General features: G+C 42.4%; 1 protein-coding gene across 3 annotated transcripts in view; it reads left to right on the forward strand.

The window, feature by feature from the left end:
- The window catches only part of ZNF502 (zinc finger protein 502), a 25,747-nt gene extending 13,089 nt beyond the window's left edge, over nucleotides 1–12,658 (forward strand). Inside the window, exons 1-3 of one of the 3 annotated variants that reach the window (XM_060162316.1) lie at nucleotides 361–390; nucleotides 7,718–7,831; nucleotides 8,678–12,658. In XM_060162316.1, coding sequence (XP_060018299.1) covers nucleotides 7,777–7,831; nucleotides 8,678–10,242 — 1,620 coding nt within the window. In that variant the 5' untranslated portion in view covers nucleotides 361–390; nucleotides 7,718–7,776 and the 3' untranslated portion in view covers nucleotides 10,243–12,658. Of the gene's footprint in view, nucleotides 1–360; nucleotides 391–1,862; nucleotides 1,932–7,143; nucleotides 7,832–8,677 lie in introns of those variants that run through there. The other 2 variants (XM_060162315.1, XM_060162317.1) reach the window with 2 other exon arrangements.
- The last annotated feature ends 2,793 nt before the right edge of the window (nucleotides 12,659–15,451 follow it).

The following is a 15,451-nucleotide window of genomic DNA, read 5'->3' on the forward strand; positions in this document are numbered from 1 at the left end:
GCTTGCAGGATCTTAGTTCCCCAAACCCAGGCCCTCAACAGTGAAAGCACGGACTCCTAACCACTGGACCACCAGGGAGTTCCCCCATGTTGCTTCTTTAAAGAGAGAAGTCATTTATTGGGTTTCCTCAAATCCCAATATAGTCTCTTTTACCTGTCTAGAATATAAAGCTGATTCTCCTTTTCTTTTTGCTATATATGATTTGTTTTTATCTTCTATGCCTTGCTCAGATAGTGAGACCAAAGTTGAAAAGGAGGATTTGATTCTAGAGCAAACTGAAAGGAGAATTCTTTGAAAGACTCCAGGGAGAGATTCCAGAGGTCTGTGCATTGGGGAAGCCAGAGAAGAGGGGAGCAGGACAGCAGGGCATTCTGAACAGCCTGCAGACAAGTAAGTGAGGAGAGACTTGTTAATGAACTTTTTTCAATGGTAATTTTTAATTCAAAGGGAATTCAATTCAGGAATATATTGATTTAAAGTACGTAGAATCTTTATATGACTGATGCTACAGATAGACTTGTGGATAGATGGGTGCCTTTACTCTGCTCTTTTCACCTCTTTTCAAGTACCTCTCTTGTGAATGAGTGTGTGTTTTCATTTTATTCTGAAAAAGTAGAAGGCCCATGAAAGACCAGTTATTGATATATCTTTATCCCAGAGGGAGTGTTATTCTACTTCCTTGCATGGTGCATTTCCAATCTTGTTTCCTTTTTATCAGGGGGTATATGAAAGTTAAACAAACAAAACACTTCTTGCCCCCAGCAAAAATCTCTCCACGTGTACTGAGTGTGGCAAGCCCTTCAGCCAGAGCTCCACTCTCATGGTCCACCAGAGAATGCACACGGGAGAAGTCGTGTGGGTGCGGGGAGTGTGGGAAGGCCTTCACGTGCCGCTCCCACCTGATCTGCACCAGAGGGTGCACACTGGGGTGAAGCCCTACGTGTGCCCTGAGTGCTGCAAGGCCTTCAGCTGAAGCCCTTGCCTCCTGGTGCACCCGCAGAGCCACACAGGCAAGAAGACCTATTGCCACACCCAGTGCAGGAAGGCCTTGGGCCAGAGCTCCCATCTCGTCTGCCACCAGACCACTCACACCCAGAAGAAGCACCAGGCCGGCCTCCCTGGTCAGAGCCCAGAGTTGAGGTCAAGGTTCATAATCAGGAGCTATTTTTAGCACATGGAATGTACTACTCCCTTGCTGAGATGGTCCATTCTTTTTTTTTTTTTTAAATAAATTTATTTATTTATTTTATTGGCTGCCTTGGGTCTTTGTTGCTACGCACGGGCTTTTCTCTAGTTGCGGGGAGCGGGGGCTACTCTTCGTTGCGGTGCGTGGGCTTCTCACTGGGTGGCTTCTCTTGTTGCAGAGAACAGGCTCTAGGTGCGTGGGCTTCAGTAGTTGTGGCACGTGGTCTCGGGAGTTGTGGCTCGCGGGCTCTAGAGCACAGACTCAGTAGTTTTAGCGCACGGGCTTAGTTGCTCCGTGGCATGTGGGATCTTCTCCGACCAGGGCTCGAACCCACGTCCCCTGCATTGGCAGGTGGATTCTTAACCACTGCGCCAACAGGGAAGCCCGAGATGGCCCATTCTGACTCCCACTTAGCACTCTTTCCAACCCTAACGCCCCCATCTACAGGTTTCCCCAGACATGAGGTGGTCACTGTGTTCCGGGTGAAGGCAGTCTTTCATGGGACGTCAGGCACGCCACTGGGCTTGGAGGGAAACCAGGCCCCAATCACCTTGTATGAGGCCCCTATCGAGAGGCTCCTCCCGATTCCTAGAGAGGCAAGCGAGGGCTGCTCTTCGGGGTCGCTGATGACGCACTACCGGCCGCGCTGCTGTTCTACCGGTCCGGGCGGGTGAGCCTGCGCCTTGGGTTTCCGTGTACCTCCGAGACCGTGGTCGCCGCCCGCTGGGAGCTGCGGGACATCACGGTGAGCGGGCGGGGCCCAAGGGAGGGGAAGGCAGCGGCTCCGGGTGCGTCTCGGCTGTGGCGGCGGCCCAGGTTTATGTAGCAAGCCCGCCCGGGCCTCGTTCTCCCCGGGTTGCTGCCTGCACGGCGGCTCCGAACTCCCGGCGGCCCGGCCCGGCTTGCAGCTTCAACCCTGCACTCACCAGGGCCTGGCACAGAGGACACGCCTAAGAAGATGGTGGAGTGAATAAATGAATGAATGAATGATGATTGAGTGATGGATAAATGATCAAGACCTAGGACCCGTGTTCGGAAATGAAATCCTGGGGCCAGAGTTCTCGGTCTGGATACCAGGTACTTCCCCCAACCAGTCCTGCAACTCAAACTTTTTTAAGGGACCGACTTAAGAGCAGAAGGCAAATAGTGTAAAGCGCACTAGCTAAGGAGTCTCGAGACCTGGGTTATAATTACCCACGATAGAGCCGGTTTCTTGATCTTTATAAAGTTGGACTATCACTACCTTCTTTTCTCTTTAAAGCTCAGTTGATAGCATGTACATGATAGCACGTATGGAAATGTTAACGTCTAACAACAAAAATTTACTATCCATTACTTGCCAAATATTACACAGGGTTTAGAGGCGGGGCTACAGGATGAGTGACCTCAGAGCCTGCCAAATGGGAAGACGCTTCCACTGTAGTGCTGGAAGATATATGTGTGAGCAGATTTCTGTGGTAATGTTTTAAAACACATTTATTTGGCACTTAACGTGTACCAGGCACTGTTTTAAGCAGTTGCGCTAATTTATTTAGCTTTCACAGCAACGTATTATCTAGTTTTTAGTGAGGAAATTGAGGTACGAGAGAACAGGTAACTTATCCGAGGACACATTGCTACTGAATGACCCAAGGCTGCAGAAGAGATAGATCCAGTGTGCTGCTGCAGCCTAGAAGAATACGTTACTTGGGGCCAACAGGCAAATCAAGAAGGGCTTCAGAGAAGAGTACATTTAAGTGTGGTCTTATTGAAGGAATTGTAGTTTCAAATTCTTGGAAAACCCCACCTGGCTTCCCCAGAATCCTTCTAGAGGGATAGGGAAGTGGCAGCAGGGAGAAAGCTTACAAGGCATGAGGAGGAAGCCAGATCCCTCTTAGTTTAGCAAGATGAGGATGGAGATATATATGTCCGTTCACCATAATACCCGTTTTCCCCAAATCTGGATTCAGATAGATCTTTTCAGCATCTTAAAATCACCAATAGATTATTCCACATTATGTATTTGTGGAAGCACCTATACATCCTATTCTGGGCAACTCAGAGGCCAGGGGGACAGCAGACTGTGGCTCATGTGCTAAATTTTGGTCTACCACCTGTTTTTGTTAAAAAAAGTTTATTGAAACACAACCAAGATCACTTGTTTACATATTGTCTAGTTCTGTTTTCAAACTACAAAGGCAAGGTTTGCTAACTTTTGGCGTAGACAAACAGCTCAGATGATCCACGACTGGAGGACAGTGGTTGTCACCAACCTGTCCTTCTCAAACATAATAATGCCTAACCCCTGTTGAGTGCCTGATATGTGGCAGATATCTTTATAAATGCTTTACGTGAATTAATTAACTCATTTAGGGAATTCTCTGGTGGTCCAGTGGTTAGGACTCTGAGCTTTCACGGCTGAGGGCCTGCGTTCAATCCCTGGGGTCAGGGAACTAAGATCTCACAAGCTGTGCGGCACAGCCAAAAAAAAAAAAAAAAAAAGGGGGTTTCACAGAACGTTGGAGCTGGAAGGACTCGTGGATATTATCTAATTTGTCACCTTTTTCAGATAAATAGCCTGCTCTTGTGGGCTGTGGCAGAGCATAGTTTCCTGAGCCCCAGCCCAGTCCACTTTGCCACTTTGATCCTATTTTGAAAGGGAAACCAATACCATATCCATTAGGTGTGGCATTAAAAAGAAAGGTTTTCTTTTGGGGGTGTGCTTAAACCCCTGAGTGAGATCTCTCATTTTTAAATGTTTTAGTGACTATAAAAGTAATTCGTGTTTATTGCAGGAAAAATGAAATATGTAGAAGGATATAAAGGACAAAATAAAGTAACCCATTAAATGACCTAGAGATTAGTTGTTGACATTTTAGTGGGTTTTCCTCTGTCCTTTTTTATGTGTGTGTTTTGTATATATCTGTGTAGCAATAATAGTTTCTGTTTATTGAATGCTTACTTTAGTACTGGTATATATGTGCATGTTTTTTTGTTTCAGTGTTTTGTAGTCTCCTGTTTTAACATATTGTATTTTCTCATGAATATTCTTTGAAAACATGACTCTTAATAGTTTCATAATCTATCATATTGATATGCCATCAATGTTTACTTGCCTGTATTTTTACAGTTATAGTAACAATGTGATCTTTGTACATAAATCTCTGTGCTTATCTCTGATTATATTTTTTTCACTTGTTTTCTGTGATTACAGAGTTATTTACTTATTTCTACAGGAAAACTTTCAAACATTGCAAAAAGAAAGGCCTTAAAACAAAAGTTTACCATAATCTTATTCCTCAAGATGATCATGGCTAACAAATTGATAGATATTCTGAGAGATTTAAGTTTTTTAAAAACAAGGCAAAATATAGATAATTGAAGAAATTTGGAAAATAGAAGAGAAAATCATTCATAATTTATATCACCATAGTGGTGATTACCTTTCCTTCTTGATCTTATTCATATGTATATTTTAACATACATATATTGTATTTGAAATTTTAATATCCTGTGTTTTTTTTCACATTTGCCTATAAGTATTTTTCCACATTGTCACATATTTTCATTTTCAATTATCTGATGTCTGTATAATTTCCACCAAGTGGAAGTACCATACTTTGCTAAATTGCTGAGCCTCAGTGTCCATCAACAGAAAAATTGTGTTTTCCAACAACATTTCAGGGGATTTTTTTTTTTTTTTTTACAGGTAACAAAAGAATTCAGCTTGGGTTTTTTTCTCCCACTCTGGGAGGTTCCTTCTCTATGAAAAAGTTCTAACAGTAGAATTACTAGGTTAAATAATATAGGCATTTTTATGACATACTGATGACTGAGGATATTCTGAGATCCATTGCAGGTGTTGTATATAGTACAGATTGAGAATTTTGTCCTGACTTTCTGTACCTACAAAATGGTGATCGTGGTGTCCCAACTGCCACTCAGCCTACAACTTTAAGACCTAATACATTGGGTTGGCCAAAAAGTTCATTCGCGTTTTTCTGTAACATCTTACGAACAAACTTTTTGGCCAACCCAGTATATTGCCAGTTAGCTCTAGAAAGATGGTACCAGTTTATATTCCCACCAGTGGTGTGTGAGAAGCTCTCGTTCCCTGTACCTTTGCCCGTTTTGAGTTTTAGCATTAAAGAGAGAGTTTCCAACTTGATATAAAAATTGATTCTTCATTCTTTCAGTTCTCATTTCTTTGATTACCAGTGAGGTGAAACTTTGTTTTGATATGTCTATTGGCCTTTTGTAATTCTTGGTGTATTTGTTGTACTTTGCATTTTTCTATCAGTTCATCTTTTTTCTTTACTCGTTAATAGGAAGTCTTTTATTTATCAGGTCTATCTACTCCTTGATGTATAAATCAAAAATACATTTTTTAACCCTTTACTGGGTTTTGGTTTATTTTGGCATGTTGTGTGAGGTAGGAATCTCACTAAGTGTTTTTTCCAGATACTTAAGCAACAGTCGCAACATAAATTGTGAGTAATCAATTTTTTTCTGATTAGAAATGCCAATTTTTATCATATATTAAATTAGTTTACTTATTTCTCTTAGGGATTAGGAATCTCTAAAATTAAAAACCAGAGTTAAACCTCCTTATAAATGTGTAAACTCCCTGTTGAGGTTTCCTAGCTACACTGTTTTGATGATTTTATCTGTTACCCCCAGAATTTCAGTTACCTTTTTTATGACAAAAACTCTAAATCCAAGTTTTCAGTCCACACCTCTGTCCTCTGTTCCATATATGTATGCCTGATATTTCAAACTGAATGTATCTTTTTCCTCCTCAAACCAGTGTTACCACTCTCACTAAAGGTCACTGTCATCTCTGAAGCCCCAAACCAGCAAATTATCATTAACTTCTCCTTCTCCCTCACATCTCGCTCCAGTAGTCATCCTGTCCTGTTGTTTTTGTCTCTTAGTCATCCAAGTCCCCTTATTGGATTGCTGAAGCAACCTCCCAAGGGATCCTGCAGCCTTCACCTTGCCTCCTACCTTCCACCCCTTGTACATGCTTTGCTCTATGAGCAAAAGGATAAGTTGTGTGTGTGTGTGTGTGTAGTAGAAGATCTAATCATGTCACATATTTTTCAAACCTTTTCCAATACTTTTTATGGCTTTTTGCTCACTTTAGGGTAAATTCCTTAAAGTGATTTGCAGGGTTGTATTTGCTTGCCCTGGACTTCATGTCTTATTTCTAGTGCCTAATACTTTGGCCTTACTAGATCTCTTTCATTCTTCCAAAGTATGGGGCTTGATTCCTTTTGTATATTCTGTTTCACCTAGTATCTTCTTTTCCCTCTTCACCTGTCTAATTCTTATTTATCTCTTCTTATCTTATCTATTCTTATTTATCTTCTTATCTCTATCCCAGATTAGATTAGGTCCCCTCTGCTCTGCATTCTACAGGACCCAATATTTCTCCTTTTATAATTCCCTTATTTGTAACTACTGGTGTTAGTGTCTTTGTTGAGCTGTGACATAAGCTCTGGGTAGGCGGGGGCATTTCTGACTTTTTTTCCATTGTCTAGCTCTGATTATAGCCAAACCCCACCCTACTTCATGAGTCTCTGTAGGATTCTGCAGTGGGTCCACTTTATGTCCCTGCTATGGAAGAGGATCAGGAAATCCCAGATAGGATCCTCTTAAACCTCTAAAACTCAACACCGAGGCACAGGCCTTGATGAGAATTCCACAGTGCCAGCCTTATTATATACTTCACCAGACATCCTATTCCTCCATGCCTTCTGAGCTCTTGATTATGGTAAACCATCTCTCTACCTTCTGTTTTTCTTGAAATAATGCTTCCAATTCTACTTCTCACTTCAGGGTTATATGGAGAGACATTTTTGGATGAACAGTTATGATTTTGACTTTCCCAAAACCAGAAACTCTCTATACTATTTTTGCAACTCTTTGTAAGTCAAAAATTATTTCACAGAGTGTTTTTGTTTTTTCAACTGCAGCCTACACTCTTATATTGAGCTATGCCTGAAGAAAAGATTTTGAATTGATAAGACATCTTGAAGAAAGGACAATCAGCATATCTCTAGGTTGTATCAAATAGAAATCCCTAATTACTATCCAACTCCTTGACATATAGGGGAGGTGGGTGAATCAGACTTAATGCATTAGCCTTGCTATGAGGCCATTTCCCAACACAACATTTGACTATATTAATTGACTTTTCATATAGATTATTGTATAGTGGAAAGAGTGTACTAATTGACATGGATATTCCCATTCACTTCATAGTTATTTTTATCTTTGTAAATAACATTCTGATTTATTTCTCAAGTACTTGAGTGTTTGCTAATATGTCAGTCTGTCTGGCTGCCACTTCTTGGACAGCTGACAAATGGAGTGTTAACCTAGAAAGCTGGAAGCCACCCCTGACTCTTGGTGATGCAGGCACGTTGCTGTCCTGACAGGTTTTGTGTGAGTTACCAGATAGTATCCTTAGGCAACAGCTCTATCTCGTTTTTCTGTTTACTGGGACAGTGATATCCCCTCCCCCACCTTTTTTTCCTCTATGAGCAGGGCTCCCAGTTTTTCAACCTTGAAGTCTTTTACAATCAAAGCAAAGTGAAGATTTGTGGATGTTAAATATGCAAGGAGCTGAAAAGAGAGAGATTGAAAGAGAGATTTGTCCAGGTGAGTAAGCAAGGGATCACCAGTGGAAGAAACAGGAGGGCTTTGGAAATTTTACAAGAAAAACTGAATGAAGCTCAGGAGAGCAAATTACCCTCTCTTTTAGGAATGCTGGGGTGAATGTGAGTGAGCATCTATTGAGTGAGCATCTCTTGAGGCCAGCTTTTCCCTGGTACTCATTTGATCTCATTTCCACTATTTTGCACTTTTACATTCTCCCATTCTCCACTCTTTGAATACAAACCATCCATGTTTCTTGTCTTGCCCGAATCTTAGTCTGTTATTGTTTGTTTTTTTCCCTTTATCTCCCTGGTCTCTGATTCTGTCACTTCCTTGGTGTCTGCAGCTACTCATTTATCATTAATGGTGATCACCTTACCCTGATGCAGATCTCTTTCACCAGTTGTAACTCTGAATTACTTGCCCCACTTGCTCTTTTTTTTTTTTTTTGGCTGTGTTGGGTCTTTGTTGCTGCACACGGGCTTTCTCTAGTTGCAGTGAGCAGGGACTACTCTTCATTGCAGTGCATGGGCTCTAAGCATGCGGGCTTCAGTAGTTGTGGCACAGGGGCTCAGTAGTTGTGGCTTTCAGGCTCAGTAATTGTGGCACACGGGCTTAGTTGCTGCACGGCATGTGGGATCTTCCCGGACCAGGGCTTGAACCCGTGTCCCCTGCATTGGCAGGCAGATTCTTAACCACTGTGCCACCGGGGAAGTCCTACCCCCACTTGCTCTTATTGGCCATTACTAATAGGCCATTACTGAGACCTGTCAAAGTTAGGTCCCTATAAGTTCAGGGGCTTGCACTCTGCCTTGCACAAGAGATACTCACTGTGGTGGTTTTTTTCAGGTTGGGTGAACAAGCCTGCTGCAGAGCAGGATGGCTCTGAAATTGATTTGCCAGGGATAGCATCAAAGAGATCCCAAGAGGATGAATACCAGGATTCTACATTTGAAGAAAAATATGTATGTGAGAGCATGAAGGAAAACCCTCCCAGAGAGGTCTCTGGACCATGCCTTTTCCAAGAAGGTTTTGGGGGAATAGCTTTCATCCACAAGGAAGCACCTCCAGAAATGATTAGACAAGAATATAATTTTGAGAGAAGCCTGCTTTTGACCTCAAGCCTTGTTACACATCTCAGGGTTTCTACAGAAGAGAGCCTACATCAGTGGGAGACAAGTAGCATATACACCAATGAGATTTCAGACCAAAGTAAATGTCCGATCTTCTCTACACAGAAAAAATCTTGGAAATGTAATGAATGTGGAAAAACTTTTAATCAGAGCTCATCCTTTACCCAGCATCAGAGAACTCATACGAGACCCTACACATGTGAGGAATGTGGGAAAACTTTTAGTCGTAGCTCATTCCTTGTTCGACATCAAAGAATTCACACCGGAGTGAAACCATATGGATGTGAGCAGTGTGGGAAAACATTTCGATGTCGATCATTTCTTACTCAGCATCAGAGAATCCACACTGGAGAGAAACCGTATAAATGTAATGACTGTGGGAATTCCTTCCGCAATCATTCACATCTCACTGAACACCAAAGAATTCACACTGGAGAGAAACCTTATAAATGTAATAGATGTGGGAAGGCATTCAGTCAGAACACACACCTCATTCATCATCAGAGAATTCACACTGGTGAGAAACCTTATTTATGCAATGAATGTGGCTCTTCGTTTCGCAAACACTCAAATCTTACACAACATCAGAGAATTCACACTGGGGAAAAGCCCTATAAATGTGATGAATGTGGGAAGACTTTCCATACAAAGGCAAACCTCTCTCAGCATCAGAGAATTCATACTGGAGAGAAACCCTATAAATGTAAGGAATGTGGGAAAGCGTTTTGTCAGAGCCCATCCCTTATTAAACACCAGCGAATTCATACTGGAGAAAAACCCTATAAGTGTAAGGAATGTGGCAAAGCTTTTGCTCAGAGCACCCCACTCACTAAACATCAGAGAATTCATACAGGGGAAAGACCGTACAAATGCAGTGAGTGTGGTAAAGCTTTCATTCAGAGCATTTGCCTTATTCGGCATCAGAGAAGCCACACCGGAGAAAAACCCTATAAATGCACTGAATGTGGGAAGGGCTTTAACCAGAATACCTGCCTCACTCAGCATATGAGAATTCATACTGGAGAGAAGCCCTATAAATGTCAAGAATGTGGGAAAGCCTTTGCTCACAACACGTCTCTTACTGAACATCATAGAACTCACACTGGTGAGAAGCTCTATAAGTGTAGTGAGTGTGAGAAAACCTTCCGCAAGTATGCACACCTTAGTGAACATTACAGGATTCACACTGGTGAGAAGCCTTATGAATGCTTTGAATGTGGAAAATTCTTCAGACATAGTTCAGTCCTTTTCAGACATCAGAAACTTCACAGTGGTGAATAAACCTGGCATTCAGGTTATGACAGTTCTCTAGAGACAGTGACTAGGAATCTGGCTGGGGAAGAGGGACAGGAAGAGTTCCTAGAGGAAAGGATAAAGGAGCCTTGGATACTGCACTCAGGAGGGTATTTTGAGAAATGGAGGTGGGAGCTTGGAGAATGCAGAGCCTACTCCAGGTGGGCATCTGGGAATACAGGGTAGGAAAGAAGTTCCTACTTTTCACAGAAATCCTTGCTCTTTGCCATTCCTTTGTCTCCATGGCATTCTCATACCTGGAGATGCCATTTAAGTTAGCACTGTGTTTCCCTTATTACACCCCTGCTTCACCCTCCCAACTTGTCACCTGTGTTCACTGGTCATAGGCTGAGGTGCTTTTCCAGATTGATTGTCGGTGTGAAAGTGGCAGCAGCTCTGAGGTAGTGCTGAGTAGCCTGCAGATGCCTGAGGCCGCTCTGACTATGCCACCGTGAGGAGGCTGCCCATCTGTGGAGGCGTTCCCGTGAAGGGGAGATAGAAACAAGTGAAAACAGAATCCTTAGTCATTCATCTATTCAGCAAATAAGGGGATATGTGGCAAGAGCTGGGTTGATTGCTACAGAAAAATTGGTGAAGAAGGCTTTTATCAGGGTGAGGGAGCGCTTCCTGATCCTTTCAAGCTGGAGGGTGATTTGGGGCTAAGAAGGAAATAAGAGATCAAGAGAGACTTCTCTTGAATGATGTCAGTTTGTGGAAAGGAAGTCAGATCTGCTCAGAGGAAGCAGAGAGGAAGACCTAACCTCTTTCCCAGAGGAATATTATCTTACCCAGAAAGAAAATGGTTTGTGCTAGACTGCTAGTGCTAAGAAGCCTCAGAGCAGGAAACCTGCCTGTGACTGAGCAAGCTACCCACATATCCCTGTCCTAGACTAGGGCATACACCTGTCTCTTGTAAGTTTGGCTGGGACACTAGTGCACAGGGACCAGGGGAGAGGGGCCCACTAGGATTAACAAAGTGGGACTTGGTTTGTTAGCCTTTAGAGAGGAGAAAGCATTAGTGATGAAGTGGTCACCGTAATGGGGATGGCTATGTTTTGTGTAATCATGGCATTGGTGGCTCTAACCATGGATTCATTAGATCTCAGATATTTCTGTTTTTATTGGGCCTCTTTTTCCAGGATATTTATCATTCCCTGCGGATTAGGAGTATCTAGGGAAACACTTCTCGTGGGATGAATTTGGAAAGAATTCTAGAGAGAATTACCTCTTTTTCAAATCCCTGAAAATTGAGATAACATGGTTTGCCATGACTGTGATGGTATTTTATTCTTTTGAGAGAAAGGAAGGGCATGTTTCCCCTTTATTTCCCCATTCTCTTTCATGTTTTTAACTGCTACCCAGAGATTCAGCTCTGGAAGATTAAGTGATCTTAAATTAGCCTTTGACTAGTATTTGAAATAGTTTCTATGCTCTGAAGCTTATATAGTTTTTAAAATATGACTGTTTAAAAACTAAAGTAAGTTAATTCTGGAATGGTTATTTGGAACTCAGCATCGATTTCTTTTTTTTTTCCAGAGCAAGTATCTTACAAGCATTGGTTTGAGCAATTAATTACCAATAATGGGAATGTGGCAGAAATAACATATTTTCCCTCTCCAGCTGTAAAGATTATGTTCTCAAATCTGCCATAGGACAATTCATAATTAAGTAAATTAATATCTTATGGGCAAAAATAACCCTATGAAAACTTTACATTTTATGCTCATGGAAAAAAAATATAGTCTACTGAAAGCAAATGTCAATGTATTTTTTTTCTAAATGAAAAAAAAACACTAAACTCATTGCTAGCATGTATAAATGTTCAATAAATTTGTATTTGTTGAATTAATATATTTTAGTCAAACTTTGCCCACCAAAAACTTTAGGAACTTCCTGATATTTAGAGTAATATTTATATGCTACCATCTTTGGAGTCTTGAGTGGTGATTAGAGAGGAAAGGGAGAATTTTCTTGAGGAAGAAATGTGTTGTAGTTTATCTTATGACAGGGCCGAAAGTAAGCTCATCACACGAGATGAATTGTGCCGAAGCACAGCAGTAGAGGGCTGCCGCTCGCCCAGGCAGAACAGCGCCGTCTGTCCTGCTGTGGTAGCTTTTATTAAAGCATTATCTAGGTTTACACTTTAAGACTTGTTTTCTTAACATTTCAGAAATGCCAAAGCAGCAACCTATGTTTTTATTAATTATACAAGGAATAATAGGCTTTCTTGAAAATATGCCGTGCTGCGTCCTTGAGCACAAAAGCAGCACGAAGTTCCCACCACTCTGATTATACTGAGGACATCTCATGGATCAGTGCCCAAAGCACTCAGTGCTTCTTCGCAGGCCCCCGGTTTGCCGGGGGCGGGGGGGGGGCTCAAAGCATTCAGGACTGTTCACAGCTCTGGCTTATTCGCATGCCCCCGGTTTGCCGGGGGGGCTCAAAGCAATCAGGACTGTTTGCAGTTCTGGCTTATTCGCCAGCCCCCAGTTTGCTGGGGGTGGGGGGGCTCATGGGTCACGTCTCCTTTCCATGTCCTCGGTTATTCCACTACAGAAATGGGAAAGCCTTAGGGGTGAAAGATGCCTAAGTTGATGTTAGAAAGATTTTCTAAAATGGAGTGGAGAACGTGGATTAAGTGGAGTTTTTAATCCTCAGGTTAAGAGTGTCCAGTACCATTTTTACTTCCTGGAGAAGCAGGAAGGAAAGGAACGTATCATCTTTACTCTCATCCTATATTCTCACCCTTGCAATATTTGCTCCTGATTTTCTCTCAGTTGCTGGCCCACCATATACCTAGCCACTTCAGCTTGGCCCCAAGTCTAGGAATTGTCCTCTTCCTCAGACTTCCCTCGTCATATCCAATCAACAACTATATCCTGTTGACATTACGTAACTCCTAAGTCTGGAAGCCATCTCTACTGCTGCTGCTTTATTCCAGCTCCCTGGTTTATTTCCTAGGCGATTTTTATGTTTTCCCAACCAGTCTTGCAGTTTCTTGCCCCACTAGGCCATCTTTCACATTTCTTCTGGGCGGTCTTTGCAAGACACAACTGTGGCAGCTATGTTGTTCTCTCTCTGAATAAAGTGCTAGCCTCAACGGGCATCTGAGGCTCCTCATCTGGCCCAGGCCCCCTTTGCCATTCTCAGAGGACATTCCTTGCATGTTCTGTTCCATAGTGCAAGTTCCTGTGACTCATCATCTCTGGACTCTACTTTGGTACCTTTGCACATACTGTTTTTTATGGCCTATTTGCCTTCCTTGCTTCTGCTTGCCTGGGAGGCTCCCATTTGTCACTTATGAATGTGCTCAGGCAACAACTCTTCAAAGCTGTTTCTGACCTCACATATTTTTGTATTATTTCTGTGTTTTGTAACTTCATCATTTCATGTATCATGTTAGGTTGTAATGGCTAGTTTACAGATCTTTCTCTTTCCACTGAACTGTCAGCTCCATCAGGGCAGGAGCCATGTGAAATTTATTCATCTTTGTATCCTCAGTCTCTGGCATTTCGTAGGTACGCAATAAATATTTGTTGAGCTCAACTAAAATCAAGTCAGACATTTCTCCATGCCCACCTACAGGTCGTGACTTAGGTCCACAGTTATCAGCAGAAAGGAGGTATACATGAGCATACCTGAGCAGAAAGGTGAATACACGAATGTGTCATGAAGCGTTTGCCAGAAGCAAGAATTCTGCACCTTCCTCCAAGGTACAGAGTGTGTGGTCCACTCGGATACTTTTTCTTATGAGATCCTACAGAGAGGATCTCATAAGAAAAAGTAATATGTAGCAAAGAATTTTTTTGGTTTTGTTACAAATTAGGCATTTAAATGTCCCATCATAGTTTAACAAAGTGCTTTCAGATATACTGATGTCAGGGTCAATAGGAAGAGGAAAATCCATGCAGGTGTAGAAGCACAGCTATGTCAACTGGAATATCCATGAAATAAGAGAGACAGGAGCTGAGCAGTGATGCTGGCCTGGCAGGAGAGCAGTTGAGCTGGAAACCCCAACATGGAAGCTTATGTCTTTCCTTGGGCTCTGGAATGATAAAGAATTAGAATGTGTTGCTTATGTTCAGTGTGCCGAAATGTAATTTGTGACTTCAAAAGGACACGGGATGAGGCCACATGAGATCCTCAAAACGACAGAAGGGAAAACAGAAAGATGGTTGGACTTGCCCAAGGTCACACACCTAGTCTCAGGTAAAACTGAAACTCCAGTGTCCTTTCTTTGCCCTCAGATTTCTCTTTACTGGTTGTAATTCTGCTCCATGATGCCTCTTTACTTGTGTCTGTTAGGCCCTACTCCTGAGAATGGGAGAAGCTCACTTTAGATCAAGAAGCTTTTTGGCCCACAGAATAAGACCTTACTGCATATAAGTGAGGGTGAGAAATAAGTTGATTTTACATTTTGACCCCATCTTTCTTTCCACATAATGCAGAAGTCTAGTCTTGACCCGGGGTAGCTCTAGTTTCACTCTCTTGCAGCTGCTATCTAGCAGGGCTAGGATCATTTTAATTTTGTGGAATATTTTTGGTGTCCATTCCTCCAATCCATTTTCCACCTCTCATTGAAAAATCTCAACCCAAATTTCAGTTAAGCCCCAGATTCCTGTTTCTAACCTGCTCCGCCTAGGGTACCCCACTCCAGGGTTAGTTTCCACCCAGCAGAGCCTGCTGATTTAGAGATTCTTTGAAGCCTAAAAGTTAGGGGGGAAATGAGTAGGCCTAGGCTCTGTGGTATGTGGGATGTTAGGGCTATGGAGGAAGAACCTGCTATCTTGCTGAGACTGTGACATTGGGTAAAAAGAAAGGCAAGCCCAACATTGTTCCCTGGCATGTCAGCTAACAGTTCTACAAAGGGTCCCCTTTTAGCTGAAGATGGTTAGTGATGGTTTCAGTCTGGCATCTCCACTCCTGTTTTCAGCATCCTAAATGGATTCCATTTTGGGAAAACAGTCCATCTGGAAATTTGAGCAGGTAACTGCTGCATCTCATTCATTTATTAATTGTTTACTGAGAGCCTACTCACACTAGGGATATGATGGTAAGCAGACAGCCCTATTTTCCTGAGCTTGCAGATCAGTGGGAATGCCTGGAAGTAGGTCACGTGCCGCATTGCCCATGCCTTCATCCCTGGGATACATTTGTCAGGATGAGCCCTTATGCGCAAATATTCCTTAATGAGGAT

The sequence above is a fragment of the Lagenorhynchus albirostris genome, chromosome 10 (genome assembly GCF_949774975.1).
Source record: "Lagenorhynchus albirostris chromosome 10, mLagAlb1.1, whole genome shotgun sequence".
NCBI classification, from domain to species: Eukaryota; Metazoa; Chordata; class Mammalia; order Artiodactyla; family Delphinidae; genus Lagenorhynchus; species Lagenorhynchus albirostris.